The sequence below is a fragment of the Neurospora tetraspora genome, assembly GCF_033439725.1.
Source record: "Neurospora tetraspora strain CBS 560.94 chromosome Unknown B0H65scaffold_2, whole genome shotgun sequence".
Lineage (NCBI taxonomy): Eukaryota > Fungi > Ascomycota > Sordariomycetes > Sordariales > Sordariaceae > Neurospora > Neurospora tetraspora.
In genome coordinates this window covers 4,265,971-4,280,771 of record NW_026944384.1, presented here as the reverse complement: position 1 = coordinate 4,280,771, position 14,801 = coordinate 4,265,971, and the positions used below count along the sequence as shown (strand labels likewise).

Genomic DNA, 14,801 nt, shown 5'->3' with positions numbered 1-14,801 from the left:
AACAAATACGCACCTTCTGCACAGACCCCATGCTCTCTTTTGAGATTTTTAGCATCTCCAGATGAGGATCCGCCGGGCCTAGACTAATCAGATCTTGCATCTACACGTCCTGTGCTTTTCACTTTCTTTTAATAGAAGAAATTTCCAGTGCTTCACTCGCTCATCCGTGGTTCTCATAACTCATACAAAGGCCACATTCACTTGTACCGTCGATTCTTGTTACTTCGGACGTTGAATTCGATCTTACCATTCTGTTCACGAACTTACGAAAATTCTTCACATATCACAGTCTTGGGCAAAGAAAGTCCCCAATATCAACAACGGCTGCAGGCTCAAAGCAGACCATGACACTCTCCATGCTTTGCCGGGCTGCAAGGCCTACGGTACTCAGCCAAACACCGGCGACTGCAGCAGTCTTCACTCTATGCATGAGGCAGGCCCATTCTCTTTCAGCAATACACGCGGGCATCCGGAGGTCGAGCAAAAATGAATCCAGCATGACATACGCCGAGAGGAAGGCAGCAAGAGAGGCACTACCCAAACCGACTTACAAGATCCGGAAGGGCAAGAAGGACATCACCGAATACCCCGCCAAGGCCGACCCCCAATCACGACGGGCTCGTTTCTACGATCCCGAATCCAAGTTTGGCAAGAGAAGCTTGGTGTACAAGCTCAAGACCGGTCAGCTGGATGAGGATGTGAAGGATGCGCTGGTGCGTGAAACGGGAAAGGCTCCCTGGAAGGAGAAGGAGGCCAAGACGGGCGCAAAGAAGTCTGATTCAAAGTCTGCGTCCAATTTCAACAAGGATCTCTTGGACCCAGCAGCCTTTCACGCGGCCTTCGCGGGAGGTTCATCATCAGAGCCCGCCAAGTCTGAGAAGCCCGAGAGGCGGACATCAGCACCATCCAGGGACATTCGCAGGGCACCCCGTCAGGACTCTTTTAGGGAACCCCGCCGGGATTCTTTCAGGGAGCCACGAAGTGAGCCACGGAGAGAGAGCTTCAGCAGAGAACCCCGGGAGTTCCGCCGGGAACCACGGAGGGAGGGCTTCAGCAGAGAGCCCCGCGAATTCCGCCGGGAACCACGGAGGGAGGGCTTCAGCAGAGAGCCCCGCGAATTCCGTGATGATGACAATGGTTTCAGGAAACCTCGGGAGGAGCGCACTGTGGAAATCAACGAGGAGCTCCGCGACGCTATCGATGAACCATACCCAGAGCCCAGGGAACCTACGAGGGACAGCTTCAGGGTATCCCGCAGCGAACGTAGGGAACAAAGGCCTGAAAGGAGGGACTCCTTCAGAGACACTCGCAGCAGCACACGGGAACGGAGAGAGACCGACAGAACCCCTCGCAGGGAATTGCACAGAGATATCGACGGGGAAACACCAAAATCGCTATCCATCCCTTATACCACCGCGGCCTCTCAATTCTTGTACGGCACTTCAGTGGTAGAGGCAGCTCTTCAGTCGGCAAGACGAAAGCTTTACAAGCTCTACATCTATGCTGGAGCGAACCGTGAGAAGCTGGCCAAGGACGCCGCCATTCAAAAGCTCGCACAACGGAACAAGGTTGAGACCGTCTTCGTCAACGAAGGAGGCCTCAAGATGATGGACAAGATGAGCGGATCTCGCCCGCACAACGGTTACATTCTGGAGGCGTCCCCGCTCCCACAACCACCCGTGATCTCTTTGGGAGAGGTGGTTGACGCCGAGAGCGGCCAAGGAACAACCGGTTACAAGGTTGTCCTGGGCCACCAGTCGCACGAGGAGGCCTTGATCAACGGCAAATCCGATTTTGTCTCTGCGTCCAGCACCACCCATAAGCCTTTGGTCGTGGTGGTAGATCAGATCTTGGATCCCGGCAATCTCGGTGCCATTCTCCGCAGCGTCAGCTTCCTGGGCGCCACCGCCGTTGCCATTACCAAGAGGGAATCGGCGTCTCTGACCCCGGTTGCGCTCAAGGCTTCTGCGGGCGCATCCGAGTCGCTCAGCCTCTTCTCGGTCGATCATCTTCCCAAGTTCCTTCAGGACTCGAGGGAGAATGGCTGGTTGGTCTATGCGGCCGTCCCGCGCACCAGCGGCTCTGGTAACCTGCAGAAGCACCTGGATCTTCATGAGATCGAGGAAATCGATCCTCTGCGCAAGAACCCTTGCATTCTCCTGCTCGGTAGCGAGGGCGAGGGTCTCCCTGGACAAATCAAGAGCAAGGCGGATTATGAGGTCAATATTCCCAACATGTCAGGTGGGACGGTGATCGACAGTTTGAACGTTAGCGTTGCGGCGGGCTTGCTTACCTCGGCCTTTATGAAGGGACAGGTGAAGTCGGAGTTTGAGCAGTTCAAGGTTCAGGAGGAGAAGTCGCACCTTTGGTAAAGGTGAAGAGAGCGAGGAGACGTGAGGGGGGTCGTCGGTGATGACTTCCATATCCATTGTTGGTGTACGATAAAGCCGTGTACGAGTGTCGCATCTACGAGCACAGCAGGTATAGATTTTGATGATACCACAAAACTTAGAATAGATACCCATCATTGATAGAGATGTATGTACGTTTGCATAACTCATCACAGATCCCCTAAACGGTCCGGCAGATGATGACAATGTCTGAGAAAACCAAGCAAGGACCCGGCCCGACTTCGGGATTCGGAGCCGAGCGTGTTGAGGGTTCCACCACACAGCGCGGGAGATCTCCGTGACCGTCGCTGTCGTCCACTCATTGCCCCCTGATTTACCGTCCCACTTCCCGGTGTTTTGGGCCCAATGGCTGTCTTCAAAGCACCTAAAAGCGCCACTCATTCGGTCCACTTGGCGCGCGCTGATTCTCTCGTTCAGGCAGTTTGTTTTTCGGACATGGAGGTGTCCACGGCAACCAACCTTGGATCTTCAACATATATCACGTTCGGGTTAGCCTACCTCTCTCGGAAACACCACGACATCGGTCTTCTTTTCTTTTTTATCTGGTGACAGGGGACGACTTTGAAACCGAAGACTTCTCAAACCTTCTTCAGCCTACTTTGCTGTTCACTCATCACGCGAACGCGGGTCCGGCGTCTTTGACTTGGTTGTGTGATCGTACCTCTCACCGCTCGCAGGGTATCCTGGGTATATCCATCGAGGTACTCCCAGCCACCCAAAAGTTCAAGTTGCGAGCTGAATCGCAACACTTTTTTCGTTCTCTCGAAATATCTTCAACCTACACAAAACAATCACATCGGAAACGTGGGAAGAGAGCGGGAAAAAAAGGAAAGGAAGGAAAACGAAACCCAACAGACTCAAGTCACCATGCGTCTCCTCCCACACTCGCTATGGCTCCTCATAGCCGCCCACCTCGAAGCCGCGCAAGCTCAACAACAACAACTACCCACGGCCATCAAGAAGATGCCACCCGACCAAAGCGAGAAATTCCACCCTCACTACGTCGCCTTTGCCGATTCCAACAGCTCCCCCACCAATGACCCAAACCGCCCGCTTCCCCTCATGGGCTTCATATCAGTCGAGCAGCAACAAGTGGGCGACATCAACCCCGTCCTCGCCGCCCGCCGTCTAGCCGACGAACAAGACTTCCACCGTCTGCAAACCAACTCCTCCTCCGCGCAAATCTCCTACCGGCCACCGTTCGCCAACCACAACGACCACTTGCAAAAGCCAGAGGAAGAGGAAGAGCAAAAGCGAGCATGGTCCCTCTTCCGGCGCTCACGCGAAGCGCTCGCCCGCCTGCAGCGGCGACAGTGGAACTGCCCCGAGGGCACAGCCAGCTGCGCGCGCATCGGGTATCCGAACAGTTGTTGTAGGACGTCGGAGACGTGTGTGGAGATTGAGGATGTCGGATTGGGGAAAGTAGGGTGTTGTCCGGCCGGGGCGACGTGCGGCGGGTCGGTGTCGACGTGTGCGGATGGGAACACGGGGTGCGCGTCGGAGATTGGGGGCGGGTGTTGTTTGCCGGGGTTTGTGTGTGCGGGTGTTGGGTGTGAGTTAACAACCTTTTCTTCTCTTTCCATCCCCTCCTTACCTCTTTGCCTTGTCTAGAGGTACAACACCAACCATAGGTAGCATAAGTACTGACTCCGTGATATGTAATAGGCATCAAAGCAGGCACCTCGCCCACCACCACCCAATCACCCCCCCAAACCACCAGCGACACAACAGCCATCGAGCCACCCGTCCGCCCAACATCCTCATCCTCCACCACCACCACCGCTCCACCTCTCCCACCAGTCACCGCCACCACCACCTCCTCCCCTTCTCTAAGCACTTCCCTCGACTACTGCCCAACAGGCTTCTACCCCTGCCTCGCCTCCGCCGGCGGCGGCTGCTGCCAAACCGGCCGCGACTGCAGCGTCACCAACTGCCCTCCGATCGAGCTGAGCACCATCATCAACACCAACGGCCACACCATCGTGGTGCCCATCACCGCCGTCCCGACCACCACTGCGACGGGCAGGTGCGCTAGCGGGTGGTATATGTGCGGGAAGGAGGCCGGTCCGCTTCCGGGGTGTTGTCCGAGCGGGTACGCTTGTGGGAGTGTCAGTTGCTCGGTGGTGATTACGCCCACCGATGGGGAGTTGGCGACGGCGACGGAGGCGAAGGAGCTGCCTACGTATACCAAGGCGCCGGCTGCGCCGCTGGTTGGTGGGGCGGCTCGTGTGGTTGTGGGCGTGGAAGTGATTGTTGGGGTGGCGGTTGTTGTTGGGGGGATGATGGTTTGATCTTGTCATGCGGGAGTTCTTGAAGAGGAAGCGTGGCAAGTAACGACGAATCTGGGTTCATGATGATTAATGTTAATACGTGTATATGTGGGTAGACGGTTTTTCATGTCGGTTGCATTACTTGGGAGTTTTAGCGCATTTCGTGATATTTTGAACTGGGTTAATGGGGCATATTTCTTGCTAATAAGGAGAACAGAAATCAAATTAACAAGACCAAATTCATTGCTGAACAGATAATTCAATGCTCCAACCAAGTCATAAGTCATTACCCACCTTCTCGAACCGATACCTGGATCTAAGCGCGCGAAACCCCCCTCTCCTCGCAAAACTTCCTCACCTCCTTCTTCAACGTCTCGTCCTGCCTCCTCACCAATTCCATAATATCCTTACACTCCTCACCCAACCCTCCCGCCTCATCTCCACCCATCCTCTCATACAAACCCACCATATCTCCCAACACAGCCTGCAACTGATTCGGCAGCCACGTCACAATCGGACTGCCTCCCGTAGCCGTCGGATGGCTCGTCTGCTTAAGGATATACTCCCTAGCAAAGCACCAATGGCGCCAACGGAAGTCACGGACCTGATTCAGGACTTGAATCCAAAGGCTGCGCGAGCGCCTCACCTCGTCCCTCTCTTCCTCGGCCATATCATCCGTACCATCAAGAGCAAGCGCCCACCTCCTCAACCCCATCTCCTCGCTCCCCCTCTTCACCCACTCCAAAAACGCCCGATGGTTGCTGGGCCTGTACGACCTGAAATCCTCCAAGATCTTGGTCAGAGGCGTGTCAGGCATGGGGATCTGCAAGAGGTTGTCCATGAGGGGGATAATCGAGTCGTTGGCTCCGGACTCGCCACGGAAGGAGAGCGGCCTCCCGTCCGAGTCCGGAAGACCCTCGTACACGACGCCGTTGGGGAACATGCTCTGACTCTTAATGCCGAAGATGAAGGTGCGGAACGAGGTGTAATCGTTGGGCTTGGAGCGCTTCCACATCGTCTCCATTGTGGCATTGACTTGCTTCAGGGCGGCTAGCATTTGCGACAGGGAGACGTTGAGGGATTGGCGGGCGGATAGTCTGGTCCTCTCGGGGTTGTCGGTAGACGAAGAGGAGGAGAGGGCAGATCTGCGGCAGGCATCGAGAGAGGCCACGGCGCCGGCTACGAGCGGACCCGAGTGACGGACCATGTCAATGTGGACGAGAACGAAACCGGCTTCTGAAGAGGTAGGGTCCAGACCATGCTCGAAGGCGCGGATGAGGCGGACGTTGGAAGGGTCGGAGAATGAGAAGCCGAGGGAGGGGTCGACAAGATAGTAGTTGAAGAGGGCATAGGAGCCGGCGTATTCCATGAAGGGCTTGAATTCGCATCTTTATTGGGGCAGAGGTTATCAGCCATTTGAGGATCGATAGTGAACCAGGGAAAGAGAAGAAAGAGTGAATACTGGGTTGGAAATGGCACGGAGCGGAGATGAGACTCTGGAAACAACACTTGACGGGCGGAGATCTGTCATCCACGACAAAGGAACATAGTAAACACTTACATCTCAGCACATTTAGCAATCGGCCTCGCCACATTCGCCGGCAACACCTGTCTCCCCAGCCCATATTCCTCCCCCTTCACAAACCTCTCATGGCACGGTTCCAACAGGTATGCCGACGCCAGGAACGAGTAGTCCCGATACAAGGCGTTCATCAGGGGTAGGTCATGCCTATATTTGTCCACAAACTCGGTCAAGTCCGGGAGCTCACTGTGGACGACTTCTCCGAGCTTCCCATTGCCCTGAGCAAACAGGCCTGGTTCTCCAGATGCGGTCTTGACTGGCATGCGTTGGAGGATGGATTCAAGGGGGTCAAACTCGGGAGGCAAGGTCACGATGGGTTCCATTCGAGGGAGAAAGCCACGGGTGGTAGAGACCATGAAGGCGGGGAGAGAGGCATCATCTGGACGAGGGTCATGGAGAATAGGGAAGTCTTCGTGGTAGGTTGTGGTATCCGTTCCAAGGGAGCCCATTGTGCCGATGTCGGTAATGATGGAGGATGATGGTGATGGTTGTTCCAAAGTCGAAAAAGCGAGAAGAAACAAGTTATCTAAGAGGCCTTCGTCTGCGTGGAGAATGATGCAGATGCAGAAGTTGAGAGGTGGAAAGACCCGAGTGTCTCTGCGCCTATATAGACCGTGGCCGGAATCCATTCCGGCCTCTCGTCTCAAGCTCAACCCAACCAATTCCCATGGTTTGTCCATCACAGAAGGCGCGTTCCGAAGCCGGTTTCTCTTTGTCATGAGTTGACGGGTCGCAGCAGACAATAGCTAGGGGTTGTTAGTTTGTCCTTGGTCCCGCCTTCCATCCATCCTTCCCTGCAAGGGAGTATAAGTGAGAAATGGTGTGAAATTTGGGTAACCGCGAGCAACAACGCAACAATATCCGGCAGGCGTCATCTCATCCGGTTAATGCGGTTAATAAGACGTTTTGACTTCGAAAATATGAGTGGTGCGACATAGTGTTGGCACAATATTGTTGAGTGTCTTTGTTTGAAGAGGTCTAACGGGTCGTCTCGTTGACTCTTATCATCGGTTAGCCAGACAAGTTCCATATCAATGCAAACAAAACCGTGAAACTCAGCTACCAACACTTCGGCCCGGCCTGCATCTCACCGGTGCACAAACCAAGCAATGATGCTGCACGTGTCGCCAGGCGTGCGTATCGGTGTGCACATGGTGAGCCATGAACCCGGAATTGAGTAATGGGAATTGGCAGATCCCCACTTTGCTCCGGCCCTAGCCGGCCCCAGCCGGCCCCAGCTTCCCGATATCCGACTCCACTTGGCCGGAATGGTTCCGGCCACTGACTCCGGTCACCGGTGATAAACAATGCTCCCCCGTAACGGTTCCATCCCAATCCCGCCCTTATCGTCGTCAAACCAACCTGACATCAAGGTTAATCGGGGTATCTATCTTTGGAGGTTGCCCTCTGTTTCTCCAGTGTATTTTTTTTACAAACGTTGTACAGTCCATATTGGTCATAGCCTTCGTCATGCATTTACATGTCCAGCTTGCACCTGCTCAATTGCAGCAGCTTGTTCCCTCAAGCCTTGTCGTTGGAGTACTCGGCACTTAAGTCTCCGAGCCAAAGCAGCTCAAATAGCCGGTGATGGTGCTGCTCCAACTCTCCCGATCCAGCACTCCTAACCATATTCCCTAACCTCCTGGACGCGACAACTGATCCCTGCTCTTCCCCTGCTTCGCCCTTGGCGTCGCTCATATACTTGAGCATCAGATGCGTGTAAGCGAAAACACTTGCATCAAAAATTGTCGGCGTCTCCGCTCCAAAGAACCATCCAGTTTCGCTTTCTGAGAGTAATGTCGCCAAAGCTTCCAATGCGTTCAAAGCCGCTCTGTACACGGAGTCTTCATCAACTAGTAGAGATAACGCCGTAGAAGCAGCACCACCGGGCCCGGTCTTTAGGATCTCGGCCTCTGCTGCTCGGCGCAGTTGGTGTCTGAGTGCGCCGCGCACCCAGTAAGAAGAGGAGGCTGGCGTGATGTAGAATCTGTCTAGCAGATCTGTGTATTCGGGATCGCGGTAGAGGGCCTGTAGCCAGGCGTTTCGGATAGGACCGTCGAGGAGGGCTTGGTAGGCGTCGAGCCTCAGGGCTGAAACCTCTGGAGGATTGGAGGTACCGTATTTGAGGGCGTAATCGTGGAGTTTGGAAGACGGAATTGGTGATGGGGCATCGGTAGGGGACGATCTTTTCGGAAGGATGAACGGGAGAGCGCCGGTAGGTGAGGCATGGTTTGTCGAGGGCAGGATTTGGAATTCGACACCGGCAAGCTTGAGAAAGGTCTATTTGATGTGAGAGAGCAGAGTTAGACTATCATAGCTTGACCATTCGTGAGAAATCTTATATAGAGTACGTACCTGCCACTTCAAACAGCTAGGGTTGAAGCTTGGTGCCCCCAGTAGCGCTTCCTCCTCGGTAGAAAAGACGTAAAGTGTAGGAAGGTCACCAGAAGTGGCTGACTGTGCTCGAGCGGGGAGGGCGTTGACGTCGTAGGCGAGAAGGGGAAATGTATCGAAGAGCTGCTGGAGCGGACGAGGGACCTGCATCCATTTCCGAGGTGGTGCGGCGGCGGAGGTGGTCGCCATGGTCGTTTTCGAATCGACCTGGTACGATGTGGTAGAATGCGATGCGACGACTGAAGCGATGACGCTTCTTGGCTTTCGACAGTGATGGCGAGCGGGGTATGAGGTGTCGCGTTGGGGACTTCAAGCGGATGGAGGGGTAAGTTGTTTGATTGGTAGTATCCGACACAGTAAGTTCCGGACCTGAAGCGGATAGTAATAAAGTCGATGTTCCTAGATCTCGATGTTACAGCTCCGTAAAGTTACGCGGTACACCTTTTCGGTCCCTTCCTTTCCGTGTCTCCATAACGCGGCTCGGCTACAGAAGTGGAGGCCCGGGCGCGCGGGCAGTGGGCGAGAAGGTGGGTCATTGGGCCGGCCTCGCCTCGGCGTGTTCACCGAACCGACGCCGCACAAATGTCGGGAAGTTACGACTTGTCCGCAATAAAAAGCCAACATGGCCCAAGCTTTTGTGCTTCTTCCCGTCTACACTACCGCCGCGTACCTGCAGCGACCGGGACTTGTGCTTCTCTTTCATTGCAACCCTCCTCATCTTTCAACCGCCTTGCCGCCATTTCCATATCCGACTCGTTGCAGCAGAAGATCAACAGCCCAGAGGTCGATTCGAAGATGAAATTACCAAAACAAATGAAATGCAATCACCTCAAAACGTCCGTCATTCGAGCTTTTGGTCCGGCTGGGCTTTCGACCGAGCTCGCCACTCTTTCGTCGCCATGTCCTTCTCGCTGCTGATTAGCGCCCTCGAAGCGACGGCTCTTGAAGCCAAACTTTCCGCAAGTTGTCCCGCGCCAAACGTGGCAGGCCGCCGACTACCCTAGGGATACCGGCATCTTCTGCCGCGTTATCAGTATCAACGCATATGCAGCTTGCCCGGGTGGGAATGGCAGCATTGTGGTTCCACTGTCGTTCGACCCTTTGGAGCTGTCACTCTCTCGGTGATACTACACAAGTGCTACCATCGGTACCTCAACGTACAACAACACACAAACTACCGAAACAGTGTGGGATATCAACTTTTGGGGGTTTATCCATTACCCAAGCAAGAAATTAAACCCCGTGTTTGGGATCCTGGAGCCGCGGATGCGTATGTCGTCGCGGGCGGGCGGACAAAGAGGCCGAGATTGAAAAAGCCAAAATGCAGCCCTGCAGAGCCAAAGATTCAGGGTGCCCCCACACACTCCCACCCTTGCTCCGCTCCGGGCCGGGGTTGCAACTCTTACTGGGGCCGTGCCCGGAAGATAGCGATGTGATGCTGCCGGAAGAGAGCTTCAGGTGTGCCAACTCCCGAAGCAATGCCGACTGAGTATAGCAGGTACCGAAGAATGCAGTTTACGCGATATGAGAAAGCTCACACGTGTTACAGGACAAAAGAACAACCAGCTTAACTGCCAGTGAACACAGTATCTGGCTCTTTAAGATTCAGGCCACTGCTTCAAGGGAACTGGCTCTGACCGAGTGACTGGATATCAATGAAACATGGGGAAATACCAAACGAACGGCGCGAATCGTGTATCATCAACAACCCATCTCGGGGTTTGTCGATCTATTGAGATCTATTACACCTGAAGATATTTCTGGACGAACTATGTTCGCCCTGGTGCATCATGCCCATCACCATTCGCTGTGATTGCGTGTTTCACTTCATTTCATATGTCAGGGATCACGCGTGGTGAGTGTCCCTTCAGATTACCGAACCTATTAATAAATAAAAGTGTGAAATAAGGAACGAGGATTGCCAGGTTGCAACTGAACCCTTACTTGAAGAATTGGTCCACTCGGTCATAACAAGAAGACGGTATTCTGCAAAGACTCCAGCGTAGTAAGATAGGTATGGACAATCAAGTTGGAACAACCGACAAAGGTAAACACTTGTTGCCAGAAGTTAACCCACGTGTAAAGCGTTTGTTTGTACCCGTTAAAAGGATTTCCTACTGGTGCCAGAGGGATGAGAGAGGCAGATGAGAATCATAAGAGTGTGGGGGACGGGAGCACACCCGGGCCTCGACGGACGGGTGGACATCATGATATGGGGCATCTGGAGGTGGATCAAACGTCCCCCGCCCTTTGTCTGCAATCCCCAGACAAGCACTTCCACCAGGCTGCAGAGTACTTGTGTGGTACAGACTTCGGCTTTGCGGAAAGCATTGCATGACGAGGGAAATGAGGGCAAATGACAACTCAAATGCGACATTCCGGCTGTTCTGCAGAGGTACCTTGCCCGTACCTCTTAGAGGACAATCTGCTGGCTTGGCACGGTTGGTTGAAAGAAGCCCCATTGTTGATCCTCCTCACCTATGACGCCCTCAGTGTCCGAAACAATGAGTGTCACCACGGTCACCACGGTCATCCGCTACTCTCGAGTCTCGGGCAATGTACCTACGCATACTTCCATTTTGAGGTACCTGGAAGGTGTCAGTCAGCGTTGCGGAAGAATGAAGGTGAAGATGTTGATTAGTGAAGCAACTGTTTGAGATTAGAAGGCTGGAGAGGGATTGTTCACGTCCACCTGATGCTACAAAGGATGGGACTTTGTTCGAATGTGACATATTCCACCGTCATCCACTTCTTACCCATCTATCCACCATCGATCCTACGTACACACCCAAAGACACCGCCGGCACTGCAGTTCACCACATCAACGGGCATCAAACAACAAGAAGACGCACCAGAGGTCGCTTTGCATCTTGCAGCCTGCACCGTCCCCGTTCCAGTACACCACTACAAAAGGGAGACAGATTACCATATATTGGTTGCCGTATTAGCCTGTTCACTGTCCTCTTCTCGCTCTTCTCATAGCGGGGAACCTTCCATTCCTGGAAAATTGGAGAAGTAGGAGCAAAAACCGGAGCAATGGATTGAGGAATTCCAGAACCAAGAAACAGTCGTATACATCATCCTTGGCGTTGATTCAGTCGTGAAGACAAGCACCCGCCCCCGGCCTTTTTTTTCTGCTGTCTCGGTCGATCCACTCAAGAGGATCCCCATCAAAATCCCACACCCTACCCTGGACGGAATTCGGAGAGCGAGAAATTCTCTTATCAGCGAGCTTCCTCCGCGAAAGAACGAACACACACCATTCTTTTTATATACCTATCTCTCCAACCTTCCCTCCCAAATCTCAAACCACTTCTTCCCTTTCTACTGCAGCCGCGACCAAAAATTTCGACCACACACACCTCACTCAGCTGCTATCCAACTCCAACCCGTCGACCACACCAAAGCACTTACCAACTACCACATCAACAACACTCGCACCTTCTTTGAGAGTCGCCTGTCTATCACAAAAACACAAGTCGCTCCCAAGACAGCACATTCTCAGCAATCACAATGGACGCCTCCAACTCCACCCCCACAACTCAGCAGACCTCCTCCATGGCTTCCATTCAACGGTCGCCCGTAGCGGCCAAGATCGTACCGCCTCAACCTGCTCCCGCCAAGACCGGAAACTCGACGGATGCCTTCCTCAAGGACTTCACACTGGTCGCCGAGGCCGCAAAGCGCGCCCAAATGGCCGTGATGATGCGTGACTTTGAGGATATTGGCCTTTCATAAATTGGTCATGCCACACTCACGCTGCAACAAAATGCGTGGTTTGAGAAGGACGAGGCAGCGAATGGAAGATATTCGGGTTTTCTCCACTTTGGGCAACAACGACCATCTCTGGGCTGAGTTTGGAGAATTGCGACATCGCTGGCTGCTGCTACTAGCACCTTCCCCCAAATGGGGAAGAGGTCCGGAAAAAAGACTCTTTGATCGAAGTGAACGAACGATCCATTGTTCATTGACGGAGGCATTTTTCACGCCCGAGGTTTCACCGCAAAACGACGTGAAATGGGCAGCATTACAAGCCGGCCACGAGAAAAACTCTGGGTATCCAGAAGAGACTTGTCTGCGACATTTGGTTCACTCTGGAAGCACACATGGCACGCCACAAAGAACACCAACGAGGTTTTGTTTCTCAGCAACCAGCTTCATTACTTCTACGGGCAAAGCGAACCATGGAGCACGAGAAACCGAACAATGACCTTTCGAGGTAGCAGCTCGCGCTGGGAAACTTTGATTTGCCACCACTCCTCTCTCATCCACGCAACAAGAAGCACAAGAAGAAGGGGCAACCCTCGCAGGCGGTCCTTCACACACATTTCCTTTCCTCATCATTAATATCGTCTGGGCGTTAATGGGGCGTTTCACTTTGGCTTTTTGATATTTCGAACATAAGGGCATCACGGAGTACAGCGGACACGGGTACGGGGGGAAACATGGGGAAGCATACAAGCACACAAATATACCTACACACAAGAGACGGACGGCGCAGATCCGGGCGGGCGGATGTTGATTTTCACCACGGAGTGGCCATCTCGCAGGGAAGTGAGAGGAGTTTTGTCTGTTACTATAAGCATCGTCGGCTGGATATATCCCATTTGCACTTTCCACTCTTTCTCTGCTCTCTTTCTACCAAACACAACCAGATAAAATGTATACATGGATAGAGATCAGTCAAGATAATCCGTCTACTGGGATATGTGTGGTTAGGTAATAATACCAAGCGAGAATCACTGGATCAAAATCACCGCAATACCCAAAACTGTGAAAACCCACGCACACGTAATAATAATCGTTATTATTAGCATCATCCATCCCAATACCCAAAACTGAAAACCCACGCACAATGTAATAATAATCGTTGTTATTAGCATCATCCCCGAACCCCAGTCCAGTCACCACCACCTTAACATCAAATCTTGGACATCAGCGCCACCCCTCCATCCAGCGTCACCGTAGCCCCATTCACAAACGCCCCCGCCCTACTCGCCAAAAACAGACACGCGCCCGCCGCGTCCTCCGGGGTACCAATCCTCCCCAGGGGATTCGCAGCCTTGATATCCTCCCCGAAATCCCTCAGCGTCGCCGCCATCATCTTACTCGGGAACGGCCCACACGCCAGCGTATTGCTCGTAATCCCCCTCGGTCCCAGCTCCACCGCCATGTGTCTGCTCAAATGATGCAGTCCGGCCTTGCTGGCGCTGTAGGCGTACGTCGGCAAAAGGGGCACCCGGATCCCGTCGATGCTGCCGATGTGGATGACACGGGCAGGGTCGATCACCACTCCTTCACTTTCTGAAGTCTTCTTGGCCGCTTTCTCCAACAGGGGGGTAAGGGCTTGTGTGAGGGTGAACACCCGGTGCAGGTTAAGCGTGAGTAGCTTCGTCCACGCGTTATCCGGGTACTCGTCGTAGGCGGCGCCCCAGGTGGCACCCGAGTTGTTGATCAGCACGTGCAGCTTTTGCTCGCGCTTCGAGAGCTCTTGGGCGAGACGGGTGCATTCCTCGGCGGAGGAGAGGTCGGCGGGAAGCGCGACGGCGGAACCGCCTGATGAGGTTTTGGATGCGAGGGCGTTGAGCTCCGAGGCGGCGAGATCGCAGGCGGAGGCGTCGCGCGAGGAGATGTACACTTTGGCGCCGTTGCGGACGAAGCCTTCGGAGATCATGCGGCCGATGCCTTTGGCGCCGCCGGTGATGAGGACTACTTTGCCCTAGGTATGGGTTTTTGGTCAGCGGTTTGGGGTTCGTTGTTGGGGAGGGGATGCGCATTGTTGACGGTATGATTTGCGATGCATGGCATGGCATGACGTAGACTTAGACGTACCTTGATGCCGAAGAGAGTGTTGACATCCATGATGATTGCTCCTTTGCCGACTTGTGATTTCGCTGTCAGAATTGGTGGGTTCAGTGCAAACAATTCAAAGCTCATATCTCATCCGGGATGATCGGAGGATAATAACAGATTCCCTAAAACCATCTTCTCGTACCAGCCAAACGATATCCGGTGCTGTTCACTAAGACGGGAAACCGTCGACCGAAGACAACAACAAGCCGAGGCTCGTTGGCGTTGCCATGGTTGGCCAATCAAGGGCTCTTCCTTATCGATAGCTGTCACTGATAAAGTTTCGCGGGGGAA

The 14,801-nt window shown here is 53.8% G+C and overlaps 6 protein-coding genes across 6 annotated transcripts; 3 read left to right on the top strand and 3 right to left on the bottom strand.

The window, feature by feature from the left end:
* The first annotated feature begins 64 nt into the window (after window positions 1-64).
* B0H65DRAFT_457902 (uncharacterized protein) lies at window positions 65-2,537 on the top strand. Its single transcript, XM_062826375.1, has one exon. It carries the CDS (start codon window positions 345-347, stop codon window positions 2,370-2,372), a length of 2,028 nt encoding a protein of 675 aa, XP_062684738.1. The 5' UTR covers window positions 65-344; the 3' UTR covers window positions 2,373-2,537.
* A 582-nt stretch (window positions 2,538-3,119) lies between these two features.
* B0H65DRAFT_118034 (uncharacterized protein) lies at window positions 3,120-4,850 on the top strand. Its single transcript, XM_062820683.1, has 2 exons — window positions 3,120-3,963; window positions 4,077-4,850. Exons 1-2 carry the CDS (start codon window positions 3,279-3,281, stop codon window positions 4,700-4,702), a joined length of 1,311 nt encoding a protein of 436 aa, XP_062684737.1. The 5' UTR covers window positions 3,120-3,278; the 3' UTR covers window positions 4,703-4,850.
* A 147-nt stretch (window positions 4,851-4,997) lies between these two features.
* B0H65DRAFT_421437 (indoleamine 2,3-dioxygenase gamma type) lies at window positions 4,998-6,712 on the bottom strand (the record flags this gene model as incomplete). Its single annotated transcript, XM_062824340.1, has 2 exons — window positions 4,998-6,069; window positions 6,243-6,712. 2 exons carry the CDS (start codon window positions 6,710-6,712, stop codon window positions 4,998-5,000), a joined length of 1,542 nt encoding a protein of 513 aa, XP_062684736.1.
* Window positions 6,713-7,416: 704 nt separating this feature from the next.
* Window positions 7,417-9,042, bottom strand: B0H65DRAFT_118018 (uncharacterized protein). Its single transcript, XM_062820682.1, has 2 exons — window positions 8,619-9,042; window positions 7,417-8,543 (listed from the first exon to the last, which is right to left on the bottom strand). Exons 1-2 carry the CDS (start codon window positions 8,844-8,846, stop codon window positions 7,785-7,787), a joined length of 987 nt encoding a protein of 328 aa, XP_062684735.1. The 5' UTR covers window positions 8,847-9,042; the 3' UTR covers window positions 7,417-7,784.
* Window positions 9,043-12,170: 3,128 nt separating this feature from the next.
* On the top strand, window positions 12,171-12,395 carry B0H65DRAFT_419691 (uncharacterized protein; the record flags this gene model as incomplete). The annotated part of the gene is made up of 1 exon (XM_062824229.1): window positions 12,171-12,395. One exon carries the CDS (start codon window positions 12,171-12,173, stop codon window positions 12,393-12,395), a length of 225 nt encoding a protein of 74 aa, XP_062684734.1.
* A 1,183-nt stretch (window positions 12,396-13,578) lies between these two features.
* Window positions 13,579-14,519, bottom strand: B0H65DRAFT_421659 (uncharacterized protein; the record flags this gene model as incomplete). Its single annotated transcript, XM_062824356.1, has 2 exons — window positions 13,579-14,376; window positions 14,490-14,519. The coding sequence occupies 2 exons, from the start codon at window positions 14,517-14,519 to the stop codon at window positions 13,579-13,581; spliced, it is 828 nt and encodes a 275-aa protein (XP_062684733.1).
* Window positions 14,520-14,801: the final 282 nt, after the last annotated feature.

Excerpts from the sequence above, each read along its gene's own strand:
- B0H65DRAFT_118034 (XM_062820683.1), top strand. The coding sequence starts at position 3,279 with ATGCGTCTCCTCCCACACTCGCTATGGCTCCTCATAGCCGCCCACCTC. Across the intron at positions 3,964-4,076 it reads TGTGTGTGCGGGTGTTGGGT|GCATCAAAGCAGGCACCTCG; the intron begins GTGAGTTAACAA and ends GATATGTAATAG.
- B0H65DRAFT_457902 (XM_062826375.1), top strand. The coding sequence starts at position 345 with ATGACACTCTCCATGCTTTGCCGGGCTGCAAGGCCTACGGTACTCAGC.
- B0H65DRAFT_118018 (XM_062820682.1), bottom strand. The coding sequence starts at position 8,846 with ATGGCGACCACCTCCGCCGCCGCACCACCTCGGAAATGGATGCAGGTC. Across the intron at positions 8,544-8,618 it reads CTAGCTGTTTGAAGTGGCAG|ACCTTTCTCAAGCTTGCCGG; the intron begins GTACGTACTCTA and ends CACATCAAATAG.